Source organism: Anolis sagrei, chromosome 2 (genome assembly GCF_037176765.1).
Source record: "Anolis sagrei isolate rAnoSag1 chromosome 2, rAnoSag1.mat, whole genome shotgun sequence".
NCBI classification, from domain to species: Eukaryota; Metazoa; Chordata; class Lepidosauria; order Squamata; family Dactyloidae; genus Anolis; species Anolis sagrei.
The window spans coordinates 122,262,974-122,288,719 of record NC_090022.1 but is presented as its reverse complement, the minus strand read 5'-3'; the positions used below and the strand labels follow the sequence as shown (position 1 = coordinate 122,288,719).

Genomic DNA, 25,746 nt, shown 5'->3' with positions numbered 1-25,746 from the left:
ACTCTTCTTCAAATTTTTAATCCAGCTTCTTGCTTCATAAATAACAGGAATTCTTTTGAATCGCTTCTTCTTCAGGGAGAATATATAGGCAACCACCCACTTCCCCCCTCCTCTTGTCAAGTTATATATAGATTGATTCATGGAGCAGATCTGTCTAATTATATCTATTCACGTCAAATATGAATGGGAATCCTGATAGGAGTTAAGATTGCCAAAAGGGTTTTAACCTTAGGCAGAAGGGGCGGCTGCTGTGTATGCAAATCACGTCCTATATAAGTAGCCCTGGTTCCAACCTCTTACGTCCTTGCACCAACAGCTTGAAGGTAAGTGTGTGAGGAGCTTGAGTTTAAAAGGAGTTGGATCTTCCTCCAAATACTTCCCAGCCTAGTGCATTCCTGCTGCCTTCTGTACTCATGAGCAGAGACTACCTGTGTCAATAAGGATTTAAAATCTGCCTTCATCCATTTCTACCTTGTCATTTATTGCTCAACCAGTGATAAAGGATCTATTATTTTTATTTTTCAGTATTGGCCAGCTTGACCCTGCATTGTTATTCACCTGATAGCACACAAGGTAAGACCCCAATTTAGTTCATCCCTGAGCATAGCCTATACACACCAGGGAGGCATGTGCATGCAACTCAATAGGTAGATCAGAGAATAAAGATCCTGCCTATGCTGATGAGGTTAAGACTCCCCTTAAATTCTTTTTCTATGTGTGTGTCAGGAGTGACTTGAGAAATGGCAAGTCGCTTTTGGTGTGAGAGAATTGGCCATTTCCCAGGAGACGCCCAGATGTTTTGCTATCCTGTGGGAGACCTCTCTCAATTCCCCACATGAGAAGCTGGAGCTGACAGACAGGAGCTCACCCCACTCCCCAGATTTGAACTTCAGACCTTTGGGTCCACAGTTGTGTCAGCTCAAGAGTTTAAACCATTGCACCATCAAGGGCTCCTAATCAAATTAACAACTGGGGTGTATTCCTGGCTCAGTGTAGAACACAGATTTCTGTGGTGTCCTGGAATGCATTTGCACAGTTAAGAGTAGTGCTCCAGTTATACCCCTTCCTTAAGAAGTTGGATCTAGCTGTGGCAACACACACCTTGATTATGTATTGCAGCACACTCTACATGGGCTATCTTTGGGAACTCTTTGGAAACTTCAGTGGGTCCAAAATGCCACAGGTAGAATGCAAACTGGGACCATATAATCCCTTATGGAAACACCTCCAATTGCTAGTGGTTCATTTTTGGCATAATTTAAAGTGCAGATCATGACCGATAAAGCCCTGTATGAAAGCCACTCTGAAGCCACCAGTCTCAAAGGAAGGCTTTCTCTCACTCGACCACTCAGACAGGTCCACCTGCTGAGGACATGGGAGTCTTAATTTCAGTGGCTGTTTCCACATTCAGGAATTCCCATACCATGGGAGGCTAGCCTGGCTCACTCAAACTTTTAACAAGCAAATATTGCAGGGAAGGTGCTTCTGGAAGTGGGGGGAGATAAGTGGATACTCAAAATTAAACTATTTTATGTTTTTTATTAATATCTTTTTCAGTTTTATTTATTATTTTAATATAATACTGCAATATTTTAATTGTGCTTAAATATATTGTTATGCTGTTAGCTAATTTTGTTTTATTGATTGTAAACTGCCTTGGGTCTCACACCTAGAGAAAGGTGGCATATTATTGCAGTAAATAAGGAAAGAGACAAACTGCTTCAAGGATTCTGTGAGGCTACATCATAGTTCGTGCTAGCAGGAGATAGGAATTAAGATAGTTCCCTCAATGATACTGATACCCTTACTAACCCAGCCCTTCGCAAAAGAATGTCTGGAGCAACACAAATTGATAGGTCAAATTCTCAAAGGATGCTTTATGGGAGAGATTTACAGACAACATCATGTTAAGCTTTTCCTTAAAATGTTATTACAGTAGACACTCAGATATCTGGCACCCACGGGGATTGGTAGACGCCGGATTAATGTTATTTCTGGTTACTCTAGATTTACCATTAAAAATAAGTTTAACTAATATTATACCCCATGCTATACCATACTATAAACTTTGTATTGAGTTGATATTAACACTGAAATACAGTAATTAAAAAATTAAAAGCAACTAAAGACAAACTTAACTTTAACACAGTTTTACTGTAGTATAGAAACAGCTTTGTGAATGCAGTTTTATCTCTTAAATTCTTTTGCTGGTTTCTTGAGAGTTCTAGTTGCTTGAATCCTAGTTAACTTAGTCTTGTTGACTTCAAATGTTTAAGATAAAAATACAACTGAAAAAATGACAATATTTGATTAATTAAATATACTTTTATAATTTACTCATTAAAAAGTTTAACAAGCCTGAATCCTTAACCTACTTTCAACAGTAACCACTTATTTTATTTATTTATGAGAACAATCCATATCCCGTTCTTCATTTGCTACAGCAATTCTCAGTGCAGTTTGCAAGAAATTAAAAGATGGTGCATCCCTCAAATTAAAATGATGATTTAGCTTTGGCTACTCCTTGGGCATTCATTATCAGTTTATATTATCTAGTATCATGAATAATGAAACAAATCCCATGGAAATGAACTAATATAAGGTATAGAATTCAGCAAGCATTATTGTTGTTATTATTATTATTATTATTAGTAGTAGTAGTAGTAGTAGTAGTAGTAGAAGTAGTAGTAGTAGTAGTAGAAGAAGAAGTAGTAGTGATATTTGTAAGCTGGCTCTCCCCATGGCTCAAGCTGGGCTACAACAGTTAGAACACTCGGATAAAACAAAATACCACTAAAATATACATTTAAAAGATTAAAACTAATAGACAGTAAATTTAATATTCATAATATAAAATTGACTAAGTAGGCCTACTGGAAGAGAGAGGTCTTTAATCGCATTTTAAATTCTGACAGATTATTTAGCGGTTAGAGCTCTTCTGGCAGGTCATTCCACAGTCTCAGGACAGCCAATAAAACATCCTCTGGGTGATGGTTACCAATCCGGTTTTGACTGGTTGAAGTAAGCATCCTTCAGAGGCAGGCCCGTAGCCAAAATTTCGATTCGGGGGGGGGGGGGGGGCTGAGGTTTTTTCAAGGGGGACGTTTGGGGGGGGGGGGCTGAGTCTGAGTGAAAGAGGGTCTACCCTAGCAAACTTTTTGTATCATTACCCCAATACCCCCATGCATATGGGATATATTGAGTATGGTGATCAGATCATGATATGAATAAACATAACAGTTTACATAATGCACCAGTAAGGCCTTTTCGCGAACCACCATGAGAATTTCGGGGGGGGGGGGGGCTGAAGCCCCTCAAGTCCCCCCCCCCCCCCAGGCTACATGCCTGCTCAGAGGACATAAGTGTACAGGGCAGATTCTACAGAACTCACACAAATTATGGACACATCTACACTAACCGCTTATGTTTGTTTAGAACCGATTTGGGAGGAATCAGTCTTGTTTTACAGGTGTCTAGATTAACAGGTCTGGAATTCGTTTGAGGCCAGGTGAATGGTTACTCCCCTATTTTCAGGAGAGATTAGCACTCCAGAGACATAGGAGGTGGGGAAAAAAGGAAAAGTTATAGACGTGGAGGTAATCAGTTACTTCTCCCAGTGGGTCAATTAGCCCTCTGCTGGCCAGCCATGCTTTTGGGACATTTTTGGCACCCACCCACCCCCCCCCCCCCCCCCCGCTTTGGAGTTTGCAAAGCACCTTGCATTCTGCTGAGTCAATTTTGTTCTGTGATCTAGGTTATATTGAGATCTGCTGCCGCACATTAAAAGGCTTTTTTGACACTTCCCCATGAGTTTCTTTAATGCACTGCAACCTCCTTAATCCGCGGTGGTGTGTTTTATGACCATTGCAATTTCAAGTCATTTTGAAGCTGCATTGAATGATCAGAACTTCAATTCAGGATGAAATTATAGGCCTTGAAGAAAGTACTTGAGAAAGACCTTTGGAAGTATCCCCACATTTTCACAAAGTGATTAATATTTTTATTTGTTTCAGATTTTTTTTATTGGCTGAGCTGCACATCATAACTCTCAGCCATGTCGTCAGACGCTGAAATGGCAGCCTTCGGGGAGGCTGCCCCTTTCCTTCGAAAGTCAGAAAAAGAAAGAATTGAGTCTCAGAATAAGCCCTTTGATGCCAAGAACTCGGTTTTTGTGGTGGATCCTAAGGAGTCCTATGTCAAAGGCACGGTCCAGAGCAGGGAAGGAGGGAAAGTCACAGTCAAGACTGAAAAGGGAGAAGTGAGTAAAATGTAATAAATATAGTACTGTAATTTGTTTTCACCTTTCCACTTTCGAAGATATAAACTGTTCTGCTCTTTCTTTTCCAGACTGTAACAGTAAAAGATGATCAAGTCTTTTCCATGAATCCTCCCAAATATGACAAGATTGAGGACATGGCCATGATGACCCACCTCCATGAACCTGCAGTCTTGTATAACCTCAAAGAGCGTTATGCAGCCTGGATGATCTATGTAAATATATTCTGAATTAGCATTTGTCTACCCTTTTATTGAGCTAAATTTTAAGACATCAGTTTCCTGCATTTTGGAATTTAAAAAACATGTTATGATATTGAAAATATCAACAACAGGCAGACAATAATTTATTTATTTATTTATTTATTTAAGGGTTTTATATCCCGTCCTATCTCAACCTCTGCAGAGGGACTCAGGACGGCTAATGTATTGATAAAATATGAAATAGTATTGATATGTAATGTATTGATAAATTATGAAATTGTGATATCTTAATGTCACATCTCCAAAATTGCAAGTTGTGTTGGTCCTTGTCAACAAACCAGTTCTAGCTATTCCCATTTCCACCAAGACTGGGTCTTTTCTTAATTTAATACATATTAATTTCCTATCCAAAACCAAGTCGTCCCAGAATACTTTGGATTACAACAGCAATAGTTACTTGGATGATTCATTCCTCCCATCTATAGCCTCAACTACTGTCAGAAACATAATTGTAACTAAAATCAAAGGGAACAGGATAGCCTGAGGGTGGTGGCTGATAACAATGCCAACCTTGCAGATGAAAAAGTTAAAGCAGTTCAGTCCTGTGAAGTCCTGTTGTGCTACAGTATTGTTGCCACAATAAAATTAATTCTTCTGCTCTTCTTACAGACCTACTCTGGCCTCTTCTGTGCCACTGTCAACCCCTACAAGTGGCTGCCAGTGTACAACCCTGAGGTGGTATCTGCCTACAGGGGCAAGAAGCGTCAGGAGGCTCCTCCCCACATCTTCTCCATCTCTGACAACGCGTATCAGTTCATGTTAACTGGTGAGTAGAAGAATTAATTGGAGGGAATTACGGTAATATATTCCCAGGAGAAGTGTCAATCTTTCTGGGACATGTGAAACCCAGACAAGATAGCAAATAATTACATCAGCATTAAAGAGCTGTCTCAGAAAAAATAAGTGCTAATTCACTTGCAGCTTAATTCCTTCCCATGGAGTGATGCTGACTCTACTTTTCACCAAAATATGGTAGAGGGTCAGCTATCAAGGAGAAAACAAACAAAAAATTAATTCCTTTCATGTTTTAATGTCAATTATTATTAAGTATGATAATTTGATTTTTTACATGTATGTGTTTTTAAATTGATACTTGAGGCAACATCTATGAGGAAATTATTTATAATTACCACAAACAAAAAGTCAGGTTACAGCCAGTTGAAAAAGAATGATGGTCATAGGCCCGTCATTTATAAATTGCTTTGAACACATAAACTTTGCAAATAAATGATAAGATCTAATCTAATGCCTAGAGCAGAATGCCTATTGCCACATTGCAAATCTTGGTACCTCATCATATTGATAAGATCCCTTGGGGTGATTTGCCAGACTCCGTGGTGAATTGGTGGGGCAGTGAGGCAATCCCAGTGCCCCACCTTGCTGGCAGAGACGCTTCCCCATTACACGGAGGGAATCATCACTACACGGCTTCCCTCCGCACTGGCCCCGTTGTTCCAAATAGAAAACAGGAGCCCTACCATGTTCTGGGCACAGCATCATAAGACTCTTGCATCCCAGTTCATTGATGGAGCCTTGCTGGAAGTCTGCCTGCATCATGGGATGGGCGTGGGGCTCCGTCAATCAGCTGTCCTAGCACGCTTGCACTTAATTGTGTGATGAAGTCCCTATTCACATAAGTAGTACTAATATTCCTTGAGTATATGAAGAAACATGTTGTATTCAATAGTTCATAAGATTGTTTTGTTTGCTTTCCAATTTCCATACCATGAATATCCGTTAAACAATTTTGCAGAGCTAGTATGGTATATGAAAATGGGTGTTAAATTACAGGATGTATGGAGCACTCTCAAAGATCTGTATCCTCAGCCATAAGATCCTAAACCCTACAAGGCAGAAGGGTTTCTCCGTTTTTAGGGGAATGAACTTTCCCCCTCTCAATTAGTTATGAAGCTGCCTATGTCAGCTCTTGAGTGTCATATATGAAGGATGTGATCATGGGGGTTCTCAAGGGAGTTTTGATCCAATGGCACATGGTTCTCCTCTTACTCTTCATCCAGTTTTAGAGCTTTTTATATGCTTGCAATGGCAGAAACACCTCTGGCAGTAGCTCCATGAGCTTTATAGTAGACAATCGCATTCAAATAATCCCTAACTGCTTCAGTGAATAGTTCTGGGGTTTAAAATTGCTTTGTTTATCCTTTGTTATTAATTACAGCCAAAGGATTGCCTCTCATTCGCAATATGTTAAAACACATAATGTTCACATGGTGGATCTTGTTTACTGTCACTACAGTAATTCTATATTTACTATAGCAATGGACAGATTTCAGGGGGCATATGATGCCACTCCAAATACTTTCAGTGGGTGGAATCATTCCTAGTACCTCCAAAATTCCCAGGCCTGTTATTATTTTTTTGGCAGAAAGAAAGAAAAGAAAAACAAAGTTGGAATGCCTCTTCTGGTCAAGTGCTGCAATTAATTTTGTAAACAGATGATGGGACCTCCTACACTGTTTAACATAAACAATACATGTTTTAGAAAACATTTCAATGGGAGATACACAAATACACACATTCTGGGGAATGGGAGTATGAGACACTGATAGAAGAGAGTAGCATTTTGGGATTTTTGTTTAGCCCCAAGGCTGTTAAGCTGCAAGATACTGCAGGTTTTTATATCATTCTCCAAGATGTAAATAAAGCTGCTTGGTGAGGTCAGTTGGGGTTTTGGAGTTGTGTGCTATCAATATGTGGGTGACACTGACTTTTATTTCTCTGTGTCATTGAAGTCAGCAGGCACTCAAAGCTGCTGGAATGTTTTGCACAATTCATTCTAGTTTTCCTAATAGTTAAGACAGAAACTACTTGGGCCACTGGAATTCAACCTAGCTGAACTTTCATTTTTGATTACTCTGCAGTCAAGTATATCTTTGCAGGCATTAATGACTATATATGTGTTTTAAAATAAACAAACTGATGATTAAGTTTTCCAAATTATGGGAATTGCATGTTTAATAAAATTCTGTACTATTGCTTAGAGCTCTGGTGGTAACAAATCAAACACACAATCCTGGCTTTATCTCAGCTATTTGTTATTTATCATAAAATAACTATATCCAAACCATGGTCTCAATTAATTAAATTAGTCTCTGTTTCAAAGGGTAGCCATAATATTCTAAAAAGTCTCTCTACTAACATCTCTTTCCAGATCGTGAGAATCAGTCAGTCCTGATCACGTAAGTTTGTTTCTTTTATTGGGATCCATATAAAGTTTTCCACTGTAAAATATCACCTATTACCTTGCCAATTACATCAATTTCCATAGAAAATGACCAAAGTTCTGCATCATCAGAAGTAATTATAATGATAGAACTCGATTGTCATAGTTGTATCTGAAAAGGTTATCTTTCCTACACTTACCATTTTGGCCTGACAGTAAGAGTTTCCAGGATAGTGCAGATGGGGAAACAGGAATAACATCTGAGGGCCCTTCCACACAGCCACATAACCCAGAAGACCAAGGCAAAATAGTCCACAATATCTGCTTTGAACTGGAATATCTGAGTCCACACTGCCATATATCCCAGTTCAAAGCAGATAATGCGAGATTTTATTCAGCTGTGTGGAAGGGGCCTGAGTTGCACAAGGCACACCAGGAACAGATAGCTGAAGGATCCCCCAGGACTCTGCACAGCTGCTTATCTCAAGATATCACTTCCTAGTTTCCTGATCTGCACCTCCTCAGAACTCTTCGTCTGAAGCGCTGTCATGATGAAATGGTAAGGTGGAGCAGTCATTTTCAGTTGTTAACAACCATAAATACAAATCCACAGTTTATGATCTTAGTGAACAGGATGCCAGATAATCTTTGTTTTCCAAGAGAGAAATATTTTAATCATTTACTCATATGGCCCTCTAGTTATTTAACCCACTGTGAAAAATGGGTGGTTATTGGCTACTAATCCTCTTTAATTACATATAGTACTATGCTTTTGTCAACAGTGGAGAATCTGGTGCTGGAAAGACTGTGAACACGAAACGTGTCATTCAGTACTTTGCAACAATTGCATGCACAGGTGACAAGAAAAAGGAAGAAGCCCCAGTGGCCCAAAGTAAAATACAGGTATGTTTGTAAATAAAATGAAAAAAAGATGAACCACTTACACAAGGCAACCTGCAAGTATGTTTTTTTTCACAAAAGGGTGACTTCTGTTTGACTGAAAACAATGTAACTGATATTTTCATTGCAGGGTACCCTTGAAGATCAAATCATCAGTGCCAATCCCTTGCTGGAAGCCTTTGGAAATGCCAAGACTGTGAGGAATGACAACTCTTCTCGTTTTGTAAGTCTGTACTTTCTCTTCACTTTTGCTAGGTATACTGTCTTCTCAGATTGTAACTTATAATAAGTGTCCAGTAAAGCTTTGGGAAACCAGTCACTTATCATTTGTAAATGTATTCTTTTTCCTCTTTTTAAAAGGGTAAATTCATCAGAATTCATTTTGGTGCCACAGGCAAATTGTCTTCTGCTGACATTGAGACATGTAAGTAGCCTATGTTTTCTTTCTTTTCCTTCCTTCCTTCCTTCCTTCCTTCCTTCCTTCCTGTTTCTTATTTGATGACTTCTGTTTCTTCTTTCTTCACAGATCTGCTGGAGAAGTCCAGAGTTACTTTCCAGCTGAAAGCTGAAAGAAGCTACCACATCTTTTATCAAATTATGTCCAACAAGAAACCAGAGTTGATTGGTATGAGTTTCTGCTTAGTAGAATATTTAATTTTTGTGAAAATATTGCCATGAATTGTTTATATACTGAGTGTAAAAACTACTATACGTGTTTTTTTCTCTTTTCAGAGATGCTTCTCATTTCAACCAACCCTTATGACTTCAGTTATGTCAGTCAAGGGGAAATCACTGTAGCTAGCATAAATGATCAGGAAGAGCTGATGGCTACAGATGTAAGTATAATGAATAGGTCAGATTTTGGCATACAATTGTGTGGTAACCCAAATAATATTAACTCACAAATTATTATTAAATTGTCAGAGTGCCATTGACATCTTGGGCTTCTCAGCTGAGGAAAAAACAGCCATTTACAAGCTGACAGGAGCTGTGATGCACTATGGAAACATGAAGTTCAAGCAGAAGCAGCGTGAGGAGCAGGCTGAGCCAGATGGCACTGAAGGTATTTGTACTATTTGGGATGGAAATATCAGCAAAAAGATTAACAGCCACAGTCCTCAGCTGCTCCTTCCTTCCATTGGAACAGCTGAAGCACAGGAACAGAACTCAAAGCCTTCAATCTTATTTGACAATAAACTGGAAATAAGTCCCATTTAACTCAGTGGGACCTGACACAGAAAAAATATGTACAGAATTGTCCTGGTAATCATAAAATATTCTGCAACTATTTTTCTCTTCTTATTTTTTGCAAGGCCTATCATAATGCTGTTTTCTTGCTAAGACTATCAAAAATGTTTGTTTGTACATACCTTCTTCCAACATAAATAATACCCATGGGGTTCATAAAATTTATCTGCTTACCTTTGTTCTCAGTTGCGGACAAGGCAGCCTACCTCATGAACCTCAACTCAGCAGATCTATTGAAAGCTCTGTGCTACCCCAGGGTCAAGGTTGGCAATGAATATGTCACCAAAGGTCAAACTGTCCAGCAGGTAATGACCATCTTCATTACAAGGCTTGCAATGGATTATTACTTAATTTGCATGTTGACCAGAGTCTCTCTGAATACATTTTGTAGGTATACAACAGTGTTGGTGCGCTGGCCAAATCAGTCTTTGAGAAGATGTTCTTGTGGATGGTCATTCGTATCAACCAGCAGCTGGATACCAAGCAGCCCAGACAGCATTTCATCGGGGTGTTGGATATTGCTGGTTTTGAAATTTTTGATGTAAGGAAATGGGGCCTTCACCTTCATTGTATTAAACAAGATGTGGGAATTTTAAATGTGTTTAGCAGTTGAAGTATGAAAAGTTCAACCATGTTTGGAACGCAAAGGCACTGAAGGAGTGATGACTGGCACAGAAATACCTGGCACAAACAGGAAATTGTTGAAATGATTTGGCCAAAAGACATGGTGATGAAACGAAGGCATCTCTAGGTCCAGGGTAGAGTGTAAGGAGAGCACTAGTTAGCGTTAAAAGTGGGAACTGAATGTGTATGTTTAATCTTGACCAAAACTTTTAGAACTTAAATATTTGCTAGGAACAGTATTAGCCATTAGCTAAGTTTGAAAAAAAATGTAAAAAGGATGGGGAAAAGTAACACTAAGGTTGAAGGAAATATGATTAAGAAGATTGCTAAAAACTGTGGTGCCATTTTAAAATATGTTTGCATTGTCCAGTTTAACAGCTTGGAGCAGCTCTGCATCAACTTCACCAATGAGAAACTGCAACAGTTTTTCAACCACCACATGTTTGTGCTGGAGCAAGAGGAGTACAAGAAAGAAGGAATTGAATGGGAGTTCATTGACTTTGGAATGGATTTGGCTGCCTGCATTGAACTCATTGAAAAGGTTTCTTACTATATTTTGTTTAACATGAATATACCATATGCACAATCAGTCCTGAATTTAGGAATACACTGAGATCATCTTAAATTCTAAAAATAAGTAATTTTTTCAGATATTTACAAATCCCAATAATTATTAAGAAAGTTACAATTATCTACATTTGTCAAGCTTATTGAAGAGTTATGGCATTTGTTAGTTTCATAGTATTTGATTTTTTTTTTTGAATGCTTACAATGAAACATTTGCTTTTTCCCAGATTAATTTCATTTGCTAATCTTGTATCTGTTGGCAATCATTGTTTCTCTCCAGCCCATGGGCATTTTCTCCATCCTAGAAGAAGAGTGCATGTTCCCCAAGGCAACAGACACTTCTTTCAAGAACAAGCTCTATGACCAGCATTTGGGCAAGTGCAAGAACTTTGAAAAGCCCAAGCCAGGCAAAGGCAAAGCAGAGGCCCACTTTGCCCTGGTGCACTACGCTGGCACTGTGGACTACAACATCAGTGGCTGGCTGGAGAAGAACAAGGACCCCTTGAATGAAACTGTCATCCAGCTCTACCAGAAATCATCTATGAAGACACTGGCCTTACTCTTTGCTGATCGCCCCCCAGAAGGTGATTCTTGATCACAGCTCTGAACAGAAGCTAGGTCCCTCAGCCATAACAGTCGTCTAACAGTTCCATAGAAGATAGCTCTTTATTATATAATTTTATTATCTGCCCAATTCTATTTAATTGCTCAAAGCATATCTAATTATTTTGTATTTTGATTTTTAAATGCTATATAGAGGGCAGTGGCAAGAAGGCTGGAAAGAAGAAGGGTTCCTCTTTCCAAACTGTGTCTGCTCTCTTTAGGGTAAGTACAATTTCTTCTACTTGTGAAAGGGGAACATATTTATTTTAAATTGGTAAATGCTTATCTGGAAATACACCCAAATTATATAATCAAAACAAAGCCAAAGGGGAAAAAACTAGAAGCAGAGGTCTGAAGGATACTATTAGGAATAGTAAATATGACAACATGCAGGATCCATCTGTAACTGAGCAGTGAGTATCAAGAATAGTATCCTGAGACTGCTTCGTTACAGATAGCTTTGGTATGCCACTATATTTTTCACATTAAGCTTTATAAGGCCTGCAAAAGTAATGATGCAAGGGTAGGGTGTTCAATTGCAGAATCCCTAAAAAGATTCTAAACATGTTATTAATTGTTCAAAGAGAAATTTATGTGTGAATGAGATATAATTAAGAGAATTGTGAACATGACCTGAAGTCTCATATAAGTTTTCTTGTCTCAAAATGTGAATGTATTACTCACTTTAAAAATTATTTATGGAAGTTTTGTAGTGAATTTCACTTCATTCATATGTAGAAATAACAAATCCTTCTGGTCCCATAGGAGAACTTAAACAAGCTGATGACCAATCTGAGGAGCACTCATCCTCACTTTGTGCGCTGCCTCATCCCCAATGAAACTAAAACTCCTGGTAATGCAAATTAGTACACTGTAATAAAAAGAAACATGTAATATAGCACTGAACCCACTGAATCCTATCTTGTAATGCTAATTGTACTCTAATATCCTCTAAGGTGCCATGGAACATGAGCTCGTATTGCACCAGCTGAGGTGTAATGGAGTGCTGGAAGGTATTAGAATTTGCAGAAAGGGATTCCCTAGCAGAATCATTTACGGTGACTTCAAACAAAGGTTAGTAGGCCTTGCAACATTCTATTATTATGCTTCTGAACATTTTAAAATATATGCACTATTAAACAAATTTACACAGATATCAGTTCATGGCCAATTGTTACTATTTCCTAGTAAGTCAATTTAAAATATCTTACATAAGGATAAGTACACGAAGTTAAGTGAGTGAGGATAGGATGGGATGTTCTTATACTGTTTAATGTTTTTTATCTATTATGTTTTATGTATACTGTTTTGTTGGAAACCGCTTTGAGTCGCCAATTGGCTGAGAAAGGCGGTATACAAATACAGTAAATAAATAAATAAATACACACACACATTATGCTGCCAATCTGCCTTCAAATTAAATGGTTGATGTAGATTATTGTTGATAGATTCATTAGTGACAGCACCTAACTGTTACTGCTGTCCCTAGTTTCTCCTGAAGCTCTAGCATGCTACAAAAAAATGATGCAATACAAAATCCATAATTGGTTATTATTATGAACTGGATTATTAAATTCGATATAACTAATCATCCTCATGATGAAGCCACTTCCTTCTCTGCCAGTTTCACACAGGCCTAAGTGGTCAGTCTAAATGTGCCAATTGTTGGATTTTTAGCTGAGTTTGGAGTTGGATGCAATGAATGGTCTTGTGGTTCCCTCGATGGGCAATCAAGAAAGATATGCTTTTGTTTGTGTGAACAAGGGTTGAGGGGTTTGTCACTGCCTCCCTCTCAGAATGTGACTTCCCCAAGACCATCTGGTGGTTTTCATGTCTGAATAGGGAGTCAAAACTTGATCTGCCATAGTAAACAAACAAAATATTTAGAACAGGTTCCCTGGACATAAGGTAGTATAGTTAAAATCTTCTTCTTCCTCTTCCTCTTCTTCTTCTTCTATCTGATAATAATAACCATGAAGGTAATTTGTTCCAATTGTTATTATGCTTTAATGAAATAAAAACCTGGGGCTTCTCTAAACAGATACAGGGTATTAAATGCAAGTGCCATCCCAGAAGGCCAATTCATTGACAGCAAGAAGGCTTCTGAGAAACTTCTTGGGTCCATTGATGTTGATCACACCCAGTATAAATTTGGCCACACCAAGGTAAAATTACTTCCTATCAAAATAATATACCATTTGGATTTGTTGACTGAGGAGTCAGTACTTTATAACATTTTATTTCTGACAGGTGTTCTTTAAAGCTGGGCTCCTGGGTACTCTAGAGGAGATGAGAGATGACAAACTGGCCCAACTGATTACACGCACACAAGCTGTGTGTCGTGGCTATGTGATGAGACTGGAGTTCAAGAAAATGAATGAAAGAAGGTAGGATGTTGCCTTATTGAGATTCTAATAGCAGCAACAAAGACCTGAGCTAATAGATTAATGAACTGTAAATACCAAACCTTTGTTCCAATGTCCCAGTTAATTCTGGAATTAGTCTCAAGATTTATTTTCTCTTCCCTACAGAGAGTCCATCTATTCTATTCAGTACAATATCCGCTCATTCATGAATGTCAAAACCTGGCCATGGATGAAACTGTACTTCAAGATAAAGCCTCTGCTGAAGAGTGCCGAGTCCGAGAAGGAGATGGCCAATATGAAAGAAGAGTTTGAGAAAACAAAAGAAGAACTTGCAAAATCAGAGGCCAAACGGAAGGAACTTGAAGAAAAAATGGTGTCCCTGATGCAAGAGAAGAATGACTTGCAGCTCCAAGTCCAGTCTGTAAGCATTTTTGTGACATTGTTTCTCTGTTCATCTGTGATCCAATCAATAAGGATACAGCATAGCTAAATATAGGCTTCACTGAAAATAATGATCCATTTTCAAAACTGATATTTGGTGGCTTCCAGGTCAATGGGGTGGTCAATCCACTTTGGGTTTTTAGTTTGATCTGAAAAGGTGCTATCCAAGGTTTGGGCTCAGTACTTTCAATAGCTCCTATTAAGTATGGACTAAAACCTGGAGTGGATTAATTGCCCCATTCAAATGAGAACCATTAGCTGCCAGTGACTGGGACCCACGATAAAGCACAAGGTGGTGGACGAAAGGGAAGAAGAAACATCAATATGCCCTATCCCTTCTTTTTCTATTTTTACTCTGGTATTTTTGTTTCTTCTATTTTTGAACTTTTCCCTTTTGTTTTCTTTCTCCAATCTCACCTCAAGACATTCTTCCTCTTTTGTTTAATTTTACCACATCCAGCATCCCATGTATCTTCCTTTTTCCACTTCAGCTCCTCTCTTCGATTTCTTGGATAAAAGTGTCCAGATTATGTCATGAGTTCCTTCATTAAGATACTCCAACTTCCATCATTTCATAATGGCACAGCCATTGAAGGGAGGAGTGCTGTTCCTGGAACCTACAGCAGGGCATAATTTCTGCATTGAAGTTGCTAGTTCCTATGAAAGTAGGCCAATCAAATCGATTGGGTGCATAAAAATATTGACTTATTTTTTCAGCCAGTGATTTGGTGGTTCTACTCTAGCTTGTTATTACAAACCCTAATCCAGACCCTGGTGGGATAAAGTGCTCTGCTAGAACATAAGAACTCCCGTCTTCCCCCCACCTTATTAAATTTCTGGAGACACTTGGGCTTGCAAAAGAAGGTGATAGTAGCAGTGGGGGACCAAGATGGTAAAAGGTCTGAAAATCAAAATCTATGAGGAGCAGCTTAGGGAGCTGAGTATGTTTAGTCTGGAGAAGAAAAGTTAAGAGGTGACATTATAGCCATATTTAAATATTTGAAAGGATGTCATACTGAGGAGGGTGAAAGCTTGTTTACTACTGCACCAGAAAAATTGATTCAATTTCCTTCCTGACAGTAAGAGATGTTCAATAGCGGAATACAGTGCCACAGAGCATGATGGAATCTCCTTCTCTAGGGTTTTAAACAGAGGGTGGTTGGTGATTTCTCAGGAGTGCTTTGATTGTGTATTGCTGCAATGTGATTTGGGGTTTGTCTGGACATCTCTTGTAGACTCTTCCATCTCTATGTGAGTGTTTATTCAATATGGAGGCAGAGTTTGAGTATCTCTAGTCAGGAGTCTATTATCAGCCATGCTGTAATCTCTGATTCAAAGTATAATTCTTTTCCATGAGAGTATAGGAATACAATTTAAATGACACCAAGAACTTCCTTCTTTACTTAATAAAGACAAAGAATGAGAGCAAACAGATTTATTTTCAATGTTATCTATTAATAGGAATCTGATGGCTTGGCAGATGCTGAAGAGAGATGCGATCAGTTGATTAAAACTAAAATTCAGCTGGAAGCTAAAATTAAGGAGCTGACTGAAAGGGCAGAAGATGAAGAGGAAATGAATGCTGAATTGACAGCCAAAAAGAGGAAACTTGAAGATGAATGCTCAGAGCTGAAGAAAGACATTGATGATCTTGAGCTAACACTGGCTAAAGTTGAAAAGGAAAAGCATGCCACAGAAAACAAGGTACTAAACCAAATCAACTGGTCAAACAGTCTAAATGTTGTATGGACATTGTATGGTGTGATGATATTTCACAATTACGTATTATCTTTCTGTTACTTCTAAAAGGTAAAAAATCTCACTGAGGAGATGGCAGTCTTGGATGAGAGCATTGCTAAACTGACCAAGGAGAAGAAAGCCCTCCAAGAGGCCCACCAACAGACCCTGGATGATCTGCAGGCAGAGGAGGACAAAGTGAATACTCTGACCAAGGCCAAGACAAAGCTGGAGCAGCAAGTGGACGATGTAAGCACAAGGAGAACACGGAGAAGCAGAGCTCAGAGGTGAAGGTAGTGTAATCATGGCAGGGTCTTCATAAACTCTTTCTCTTCAGCTTGAAGGGTCCCTGGAGCAAGAGAAGAAGCTTCGTATGGACCTTGAAAGAGCCAAGAGGAAGCTTGAAGGAGATCTGAAACTGGCCCAGGAATCCACAATGGATTTGGAAAATGATAAGCAGCAGATGGATGAGAAGCTTAAGAAGTAAGGTCTTCTCTAGAAGATAACTTAAGAATTATTTTTGGCACACATTGTTCTTAACCATTACTATGAAAATTAATACTTTATGTTATGTTGTTAAAAGGAAAGACTTTGAAATCAGCCAACTCCAAAGCAAAATTGAAGATGAACAGGCCTTGGGCTCCCAGCTTCAGAAGAAGATCAAGGAGTTACAGGCAAGTCAACTAAATGCTTTTTTTGCCAAGGACATTAATTCTCCTGGAAGATGTTTTTGAGCATGTGTGGTTGTTGTTCCTTTTTCTCTAGGCCCGTATTGAAGAACTGGAGGAAGAAATTGAGGCTGAGCGGGCATCTCGGGCCAAAGCAGAGAAACAACGGGCTGACCTTTCCAGGGAACTTGAAGAGATCAGTGAGCGTCTGGAGGAAGCTGGAGGAGCAACAGCAGCCCAGATTGAGATGAACAAGAAACGTGAGGCAGAATTTCAGAAAATCCGCCGGGACCTTGAAGAGGCCACCCTGCAGCATGAAGCTACTTCAGCTGCCCTCCGCAAGAAGCATGCAGATAGTGCAGCTGAACTTGGGGAGCAAATTGATAACCTCCAACGTGTCAAACAGAAGCTGGAGAAGGAAAAGAGTGAGCTGAAGATGGAGATTGATGACCTTGCTAGCAACATGGAAACTGTGTCAAAATCAAAGGTAAAATATAATGGGAGAAAATATAAAACTGTCCATGTTCATGTTATTTTTATTGTATATTTAATTGCTGCTTTGATTGATATTAAAATGATTTTTTTCAAATACATATATTAACTTACACAGAACAAAGGTTGAAATATAATGAACACAAGCGGCAAGTTTAAAATTCATGACTAAAACTAGCTGGATAGACCTGCCGGAAGAGACAAGTCTTCAGATGCATTTTAAATTCCAACAGCTCACTTTGCTATTGGAGCTCTTTTGACGGGTGATTCCACAGTCTTGGGGCGGCCATGAAAAGGTCCTCTTGATGATGGTCACCAGTCAGGTTCTGGCAGGCTGGAGTAGGCAGTAGCCATTCCCCAGAAGACTTAAGTGTTTGGGACGGATTGTATATATTTTGTAATATTTATTTATATTTATGTTATACTAAAACATCTTACTTTTTTGAACTGAGAATTGTATTATAATTTTTAGGAAATTGGAAATAATATAGGAGTTATTTTTGAGCCCCATAAAAAGGGAAATCATAAAATGTGATCTAGAAAATATGAGTTAGATGTGTTTACAGTTTTAAAAAATCACAGATTATTTACTATTATAGCACAGTTTCCAAATTCAAGATCTTTGCAAAGTCAGTTATTGCCACAGCAAGTATGGATTTGGTTTGAACATATGTGTAGATTTTTATTTTTAGTGCAATGAAATGTGTTTGCCATAAATTTGAATTTATATATTATAAATTTTAAATAATTGCATATTTTGTTGATTTTTTTACAATAAACTATTTGAAGACTATTTCATTGGGTTTTTTAATGCCCATTTTAGTCAGCTCTTGAGAAATTATCCCGCTCCTTGGAAGATCAACTCAGTGAGGTTAAAGCAAAAGAGGAAGAACACCAAAGGACAATTAATGACTTAAGTGCCCAAAGAGCTCGTCTGCAGACAGAAACAGGTTTGTACAGCAAAAGCATCCTTGATCCACTTGAGATATGTGAAAGGAAAAAGAGGAAATTATGGATAATCTTAAAGGATATTCTTATTATGGTAAAACCTGACAGTAATGCAGCAGAAGCAATGCTGATATATGCAACATTGTTATCCGCCTCTCCTCATGGCTCAAGGCAGTGTATAACAGAGCTAAAACATATAGAAAAAACACAATACCCCCTTCTCACTATATGTATACATACATACATACATACATACATACATACATACACACACACACACAACCAAGATTAAAACACCAATTCACATAAAATATAAAGTTAAAATACATAGTTTAAAATTGACTGGATAGGCCTTTTAGAACATATAGGTCTTTAATTATGCCTTAAATTTTGGCAGCCAATTTAGCTATTGAAGGTCTTCCAGCAGGTCGTACCACAGTCTAGGGGTGAGCAATGAAAAAGTCCCCTGGATGACCATTGCCAGTCAGGTTCTGACTGGTTGAAGCAAATGTCCCCCAGAGGACCTCAGTATCCTAAGAGGTGGATTATACAGGATAAGGCAATCTTGTTGGTAACCTGAACCCAAACCATGTAAGGTTTTAAAGGTCAGAACCCAGCGCTTTGTACTTTGCCTGGAAACTGATAGTAGTTAAAAACCATTACAATTTTGAAGTCTGCAGAGTAATTCCCTTAATAAAACGTTCATTTTAAATTTCATTTTGAGATTATTTTTGCCACTCTTTGATTTTTCAGTCTATTTCAAACCATTTTTTAAAGAAACTAAAGGCTATTTTAAAAGTAATGAATACTTTTACTAAACTATTTAGTAAAATCAGTGGGCTAGAAATAATCCCTACAACAACCCAATCCCTTTCTTTTTCTATTACTTTTAAACAGTCCATCTGGTTCATCTTCAACTTCCATCTACCATTTTAATTTATGGTATTGACCTTTCTCTATTCTGTTCTTAGGTGAATTGGCCCGCCAAGTGGAAGAAAAAGATTCTTTGATTTCCCAGCTCTCAAGAAGCAAACAAGGTTTCACCCAACAGATTGAAGAATTAAAGAGACAGCTTGAAGAAGAAATAAAGGTGCACAGTCATTTATAAATAGTGTTTTCCGAATTTCACTTTTAAATATGCATGTGTGTAAGAACTTCTTATAAAATACAGCTAACAAGAAAAGTCTGCTGTGAACAAGAAAAATACTGTAACTGTTAGTAGATTTAGGTACAAGGGAAAATTTTGATTGTAATCCAAAGAATATTTGCTAGAGAGAGTAGTCCTGTTGAAAACATGCATGAGGTTTCACACCTACACATCTAAAATAAGGACTTTAGAATAAGGGAACGTACAAACAAGAATATGATGAAGACATGGAAAGGGAACTACAACAAATGGGAAGCTTTGAACTTCATGGAAAGATTTCAGCAAATAACTTAACCTTTTCCTCACTTGTCCAGGCTAAGAATGCATTGGCCCATGGCTTGCAATCTGCTCGCCATGATTGTGATTTGCTCCGAGAGCAATATGAAGAGGAACAAGAAGCCAAGGCTGAGCTCCAACGTGCCATGTCCAAGGCAAACAGTGAAGTCGCCCAATGGAGGACCAAATATGAGACTGATGCCATTCAGCGCACTGAGGAACTTGAGGAAGCCAAGTATGTGGACTCAAGCTGGACATAATAAGATATTGCAACTAGGTAGACCTACCAGGTGGACACACAGGGTTGCAAAAATGGCAGGGAATCAGCTTCTGGAGATGGATGCCATGGACTGCTAAAAAGACAGATGAATGAGTCCAAGAGCAAATCAAGCTTGAATCTGCCTAGAAGCCAAGATATGTAAATCAACATATTTTGCCCATATTACCAGAAAACATGGTTCTCCAGAAAATACAATAATACTTGATAAGGTAGAAGGCAGAAGGAAAGAAGGAAGACTGCATTTCAAATAGACCTCAACTCATGGTGACCTCATAAATGAGAGATTGCCAAGTCACTGAGTCTACAAAACCTGAGTAGATCTGCTTCATGATGGGATAACTTGGAAGTCTCTCATTTGTAAAGTTTCTATAAGCTGAAGTTGACAACAGATATCAGTAACCACACTAAATTATTGCCATGCTCATAATAGAATAATATTTCTTCCTTTAGGTTTACAAAACTATTTACCACCCATATATTTTTATGTTCTAACTAGGAAAAAACTTGCTCAGCGTCTGCAAGATGCTGAGGAACACGTAGAAGCTGTCAATTCCAAGTGTGCTTCCCTTGAGAAGACAAAACAAAGGCTGCAGAATGAAGTGGAGGACCTTATGATTGATGTGGAGAGGTCCAATTCAGCCTGTGCAGCTCTAGATAAGAAGCAGAAGAACTTTGATAAGGTATTTTTTTGGCAACAGCAACAATAACAAACAGAATAATTAGGGTCTCTATTGTGTTAAGACCTCATGTCCAATAAATTACTTGCTTGGTATTTTACAGATCCTGGCAGAATGGAAACAGAAATTTGAGGAAGCTCAGTCTGAATTAGATGCTTCTCAGAAGGAGTCTCGCTCGCTCAGCACAGAACTCTTTAAGATGAAGAATTCTTATGAGGAATCCTTGGATCACCTGGAAACTCTGAAGCGTGAGAACAAGAATCTCCAGCGTAAGTCTCCATTTTACTCTTTAAAGAAGCTTACTCTTTAAAGAACTGCAAGCACAGCAATGAAAAGCTAAGAATACAAGATGTCTTGCTTCCAAAGGAAAAGTCCAAGGATACAACTCCTTCTCTCCAGTGCTGGTACAGACACCAGTATGTTATTAGTACTGAGTGAAATACTGATAGTTCAACTTTGATGGATGATTTAAGAAGAGCCAAAAATGTTCCTTTCTTCTCAGCTCACTTTTGTTTATCCTCACCAACGTAAATCTATTTTTCTTTATTCTATTTTACAGAGGAGATATCTGACCTCACAGAACAGATTGCTGAGGGAGGAAAGGCTATCCATGAATTGGAAAAAGTGAAGAAGCAGATTGAACAGGAGAAATCAGAACTCCAGGCATCTCTAGAAGAAGCTGAGGTATACTTATCATTATTCTTAAGAGGAAACATGAGATGATCCTTAAATTGTAATATATATATTTAAAACTTTGAAAAAACATTCCAAAAGTTAAAGGAATAGAAACAAAATATAGTAGACAGCTAAATTAAAAACTAACTGATATTAATTATACTCTAAGGTTTTTACCCTATGATTCTGGAGAGTACGGTATGAATCACTGCTTGACCATGGAAACCTAATGGGTGACTTCCTTTGAAGCTGCCTCTCTGCTGTCCCTCAGACAGCAAACTAAAATCTCTCTGTTCAGGCAGGCTTTTAAAGACAAACATTTTAAAGATTGAGCTGGGGGTGCTGTGTAATGCTGTATGTATTTTAATAGGCTTTTAATGGTTTTAACTAATTATTTTAATTGGTTCATGTTTAATTCTATTTTACTGTTTATATGGTATAGAATTTAAATTGTACATTGTATCGCTTTTAGCACTATTAGCTGCATTGACTCTCCTTTAAGAGATGAAAGTGGAATACTATTCGAAGTAGTGGTAATAATAGAGAAGGTTATATTTATGAGTGTTATTAATTCATTTTCCAAAGGCTTCTCTGGAACATGAGGAAGGCAAAATCCTCCGCATCCAACTGGAGCTCAATCAGGTGAAGGCTGATATTGACAGAAGAATTGCAGAGAAGGATGAAGAAATTGATCAGCTGAAGAGGAATCACCTGAGAGTCGTGGAGTCCATGCAGAGCACACTGGATGCTGAAGTTAGGAGCAGAAATGATGCCCTAAGGGTTAAGAAGAAGATGGAGGGAGATCTGAATGAAATGGAAATTCAGCTGAGCCATGCCAACCGCCAAGCTGCTGAGGCTATAAAGAATCTCAGAAATACACAAGGGCAGCTCAAGGTATGGAGAAAACTATTTCCAGCAAGTGTCAGAAGAACACTGAGATTATAATGATGCCCATGACTGTATCTCATGACACTTTGTCTTATAGGATACACAATTGCATTTGGATGATGCTGTGAGAAGCCAGGATGATCTGAAAGAGCAGGTGGCCATGGTTGAGCGCAGAGCTAACCTGATGCAGGCGGAGATTGAGGAGCTTCGGGCAGCTCTGGAACAGACAGAGAGGGGCAGGAAAGTGGCTGAACAGGAACTTCTGGATGCAAGTGAGCGTGTGCAACTCCTCCACACACAGGTATGTCTAAGTCACTGTGATCACATCTACACTGAACATTTCTTGGAATAAAATGTTAGTTTCAAACCGCTGCATAAAGACAACAAAGGACCTCATCACATTGAGTTCATAATCCATGGGTGGGTGGGATTTGCCATGCAACATGGTGAATCCATAGGACATCACCCACTGTACCCCTTACCCCATCCTATGGGGAGAAGCGTCACTGCCCAGCTTTCCCCCATTGTTGTCTACGAAACATGGAAAGTCTCCCATGTTCTGAGGGAGGTGTCCTACCACACTGTTGGGATGCTTCCTCCATGAAGCTCCGCCGAAAGCTGCCCAATATCATATGATGGCATCCAGTGCACTCCGAGGAGGTAGCATCCTAGCATCCTAGCATCCTAGCAACATGCTAGGATGCCAATTTCTCCTCATGTGATGAGGTTGAATGTCCCATGAAATTGCATGAAAGAGAGTCCTTAATGTGCACCAGTGCTCTTTAGTTTGTGTATTCATCATCCAGGCTTCACATGTAATTAACTGCACAATGAAACTTCTTTTTCAATATCAGTTTAAAACTGCATCAAATGATCAGTGTAGATGTAGGTGAATTGTTCAAAAAGGCAAAAGTTTAGCTTGAGAAATATGTATTTTTCTCCCTTATGCTCATAATGGTTGAAGATACTAAATCTATAATGTGATGACTTTTTGAGCCCTTGATGAAATTCTGTGGAGATTATGACTAATAACAGATTTCACAATGTTGTAAACTACATGGTTTTTGTCTCCTTTAAAACTTGAACTGGTATTTGGAAATAGGCAAGACAAAGAACACCAAGAAAATGTTTAAGAGTATTTCTTTGTTTAACTGTCCAAAATTAACATCTGAGAAGATGGTAGTTTTCTACACTCTAATGAAACCAGTCTTGATGTTCAACTTTTATTTTTTCATGTAAAGCAAAAGACCACACATTCCTCACATGAGCATACCTGGGACACTAGCTTGATCAACACTTTGAGACCACCAACAATCTTCCATGCTTTTTACACAGAACACAAGCTTGATTAACACCAAGAAGAAGCTGGAAACAGATATTTCCCAGATGCAGAGTGAAGTGGAAGAGACTGTTCAGGAAGCTCGCAATGCAGAAGAGAAAGCCAAGAAGGCCATCACTGATGTGAGTTGGTCAGACTTTCTTTAGAAACTATAATTCTGTTTACAGCCAGCGTGCGTAGCTTCCTGACTTGGATATTTTATTCTATTAATAGGCAGCTATGATGGCTGAGGAACTCAAGAAGGAGCAAGACACCAGTGCCCATCTGGAAAGGATGAAGAAGAACCTGGAGCAGACTGTGAAGGATCTCCAGCACCGTCTGGATGAGGCAGAACAGCTAGCAATGAAGGGTGGCAAGAAGCAGTTGCAGAAACTAGAGCACAGAGTCAGTATCTTTCCTACCTCTGCAGTCTTTATCCATTTTCAATGAGGAGATTTGTCTGAGTGCTCATTTTCAGCTTATTCCCTCAGGTGCGGGAGCTGGAAGCTGAAGTAGAGAATGAGCAGAAGCGCAGTGCTGATGCTATCAAGGGTGTACGCAAATATGAGAGACGTGTAAAGGAACTGACCTACCAGGTAAGAGCGGTAAACATTTGTTTACAATTACCTGGCATCCATAGCATTTGCCCATAATAACAAAAGCTACAAAAATTATCGTCACTGCAAATTGGAAATGAATGGTAGTAGGAAAATGGATGTTTTTTCCAATGAAAATGCTATAATGGCTCTCTATACATAAGTTTCTTGCCCTCTACTGCAAAATTAGTGTAGTTTTGAAAAGGTCAATGCAGTTTTCTTCCCAATTTGTATTTCAAACTAAAAATGCAACCCAACCACATCTCATGCTATCATTCTGCAAGGACATATAAATTGTCATCATCATCATTGTGATTCTATGATAATAGCTAGCAAACTAATGAAAATTGCATTGTCCTTCTTCAAAATACTAATGGTTATCCATTTCTTAAATCACTCTTTAATTCTGTTCTGTGGATGTTCTGTGGCTCAATATGTTATACGTGTTTCTACAGTTTTGCCTTCTATGATCTGAAAAGACATTATTAATGAAAGTCAGACTGAAGAAAAGCTGTAAAATCACAGAAAATGAGTTTCTTCCCTAATTGTGCTTCATTTATTTAGTCTGAGGAAGATCGGAAGAATGTTCTGAGGCTTCAGGATCTGGTGGACAAACTGCAAATGAAAGTGAAAGCATACAAGAGGCAATCTGAGGAATCCGTAAGTAATGTGCTTAAGATGGAACAGTTCTTTTTGTTTCACAGAAGATAATATGAAGTTACTATGGACTTCTTTACACTGGACACTTTTGCCCCATTTGCCATTTTTAATCATGGCAAGGACGGGGCCCTCTGTGCACCATCACATGACACATGGCAGGCCCCGCCCACATTCCTCCTAAAGTGGAGGAAAACTTCCAAAAGGTGCTTCTTCCTCCTCCACTACGGGGAGGGAAGTGTAGTTTGGGTAGCTCCCATTGAACTATCTGTGCTTTCCTTCCTTTTTTGCTGTGTGATGGCAGAAAGGGCAGTAGGGCAATGCACATTGCCACCCTTTCTGCCATCTGATGAGGGGAGGGAAAGGACGCCAAAGCACCCTCTCTTGTCTCTCCATGTGATAAAGGGAGGATGGAGGGCACGCAGGATGTCATGAGCCGCCCCAAGCACCTTTCTGTTTGCCAGCGATTGATGGCACAATGGCATGACCCTAAAGGGCCATGTAAAAAGGTTGCAGGATGGGCAAATACATGACTATGAATAGTGTAGCCAACTGCAGGAAAAGAGATTCCACCTAAACTTCTGTACTGTGGTGTTCACAACTGTTTCTGTTCTCAGGAGGAACAATCCAACCTCAACCTTTCCAAGTTCCGCAAGATTCAGCATGAACTGGAAGAGGCCGAAGAGAGGGCTGACATTGCAGAGTCCCAGGTCAACAAATTGCGGGTGAAGTCCCGTGATGCTGGGAAGCAAGCCAAAAGTGAAGAATAAGCTTGCTGAGATACTTCAAGGTGACTGAAGGGATGCGCAAAATGTGAAGCTCTTTATCACTTTGATTTGTAGTTGTTCATTTCTCAACGTGTAGATCCTAGGAAATAAAGATGGTAGAAACCTTTGCAAACATCAACATGTGTACTCT

General features: G+C 38.9%; 1 protein-coding gene across 1 annotated transcript; it reads left to right on the top strand.

Annotated features, from left to right (window-relative positions):
• The first annotated feature begins 303 nt into the window (after positions 1-303).
• On the top strand, positions 304-25,734 carry LOC132768548 (myosin-1B). Its single transcript, XM_060764544.2, has 40 exons — positions 304-323; positions 526-573; positions 4,014-4,258; positions 4,348-4,491; positions 5,149-5,305; positions 7,709-7,736; positions 8,503-8,623; positions 8,751-8,843; positions 8,981-9,044; positions 9,147-9,245; positions 9,353-9,456; positions 9,545-9,683; positions 10,055-10,173; positions 10,260-10,409; positions 10,863-11,033; positions 11,340-11,643; positions 11,817-11,884; positions 12,428-12,515; positions 12,619-12,736; positions 13,704-13,827; positions 13,913-14,049; positions 14,194-14,449; positions 15,931-16,173; positions 16,279-16,455; positions 16,544-16,689; positions 16,790-16,880; positions 16,972-17,361; positions 18,190-18,316; positions 19,286-19,404; positions 19,776-19,972; positions 20,514-20,697; positions 20,798-20,963; positions 21,254-21,378; positions 21,955-22,263; positions 22,355-22,558; positions 23,593-23,718; positions 23,810-23,980; positions 24,067-24,171; positions 24,736-24,831; positions 25,446-25,734. Exons 3-40 carry the CDS (start codon positions 4,055-4,057, stop codon positions 25,596-25,598), a joined length of 5,817 nt encoding a protein of 1,938 aa, XP_060620527.2. The 5' UTR covers positions 304-323; positions 526-573; positions 4,014-4,054; the 3' UTR covers positions 25,599-25,734.
• The last annotated feature ends 12 nt before the right edge of the window (positions 25,735-25,746 follow it).

Bases quoted from the DNA above. Each gene is read 5' to 3' on its own strand.
- LOC132768548 (XM_060764544.2), top strand. From the start codon at position 4,055: ATGTCGTCAGACGCTGAAATGGCAGCCTTCGGGGAGGCTGCCCCTTTC. The intron at 5,306-7,708 runs GTGAGTAGAAGA...ATCTCTTTCCAG, and splicing joins GTATCAGTTCATGTTAACTG to ATCGTGAGAATCAGTCAGTC. The intron at 14,050-14,193 runs GTAGGATGTTGC...TCTTCCCTACAG, and splicing joins AAGAAAATGAATGAAAGAAG to AGAGTCCATCTATTCTATTC.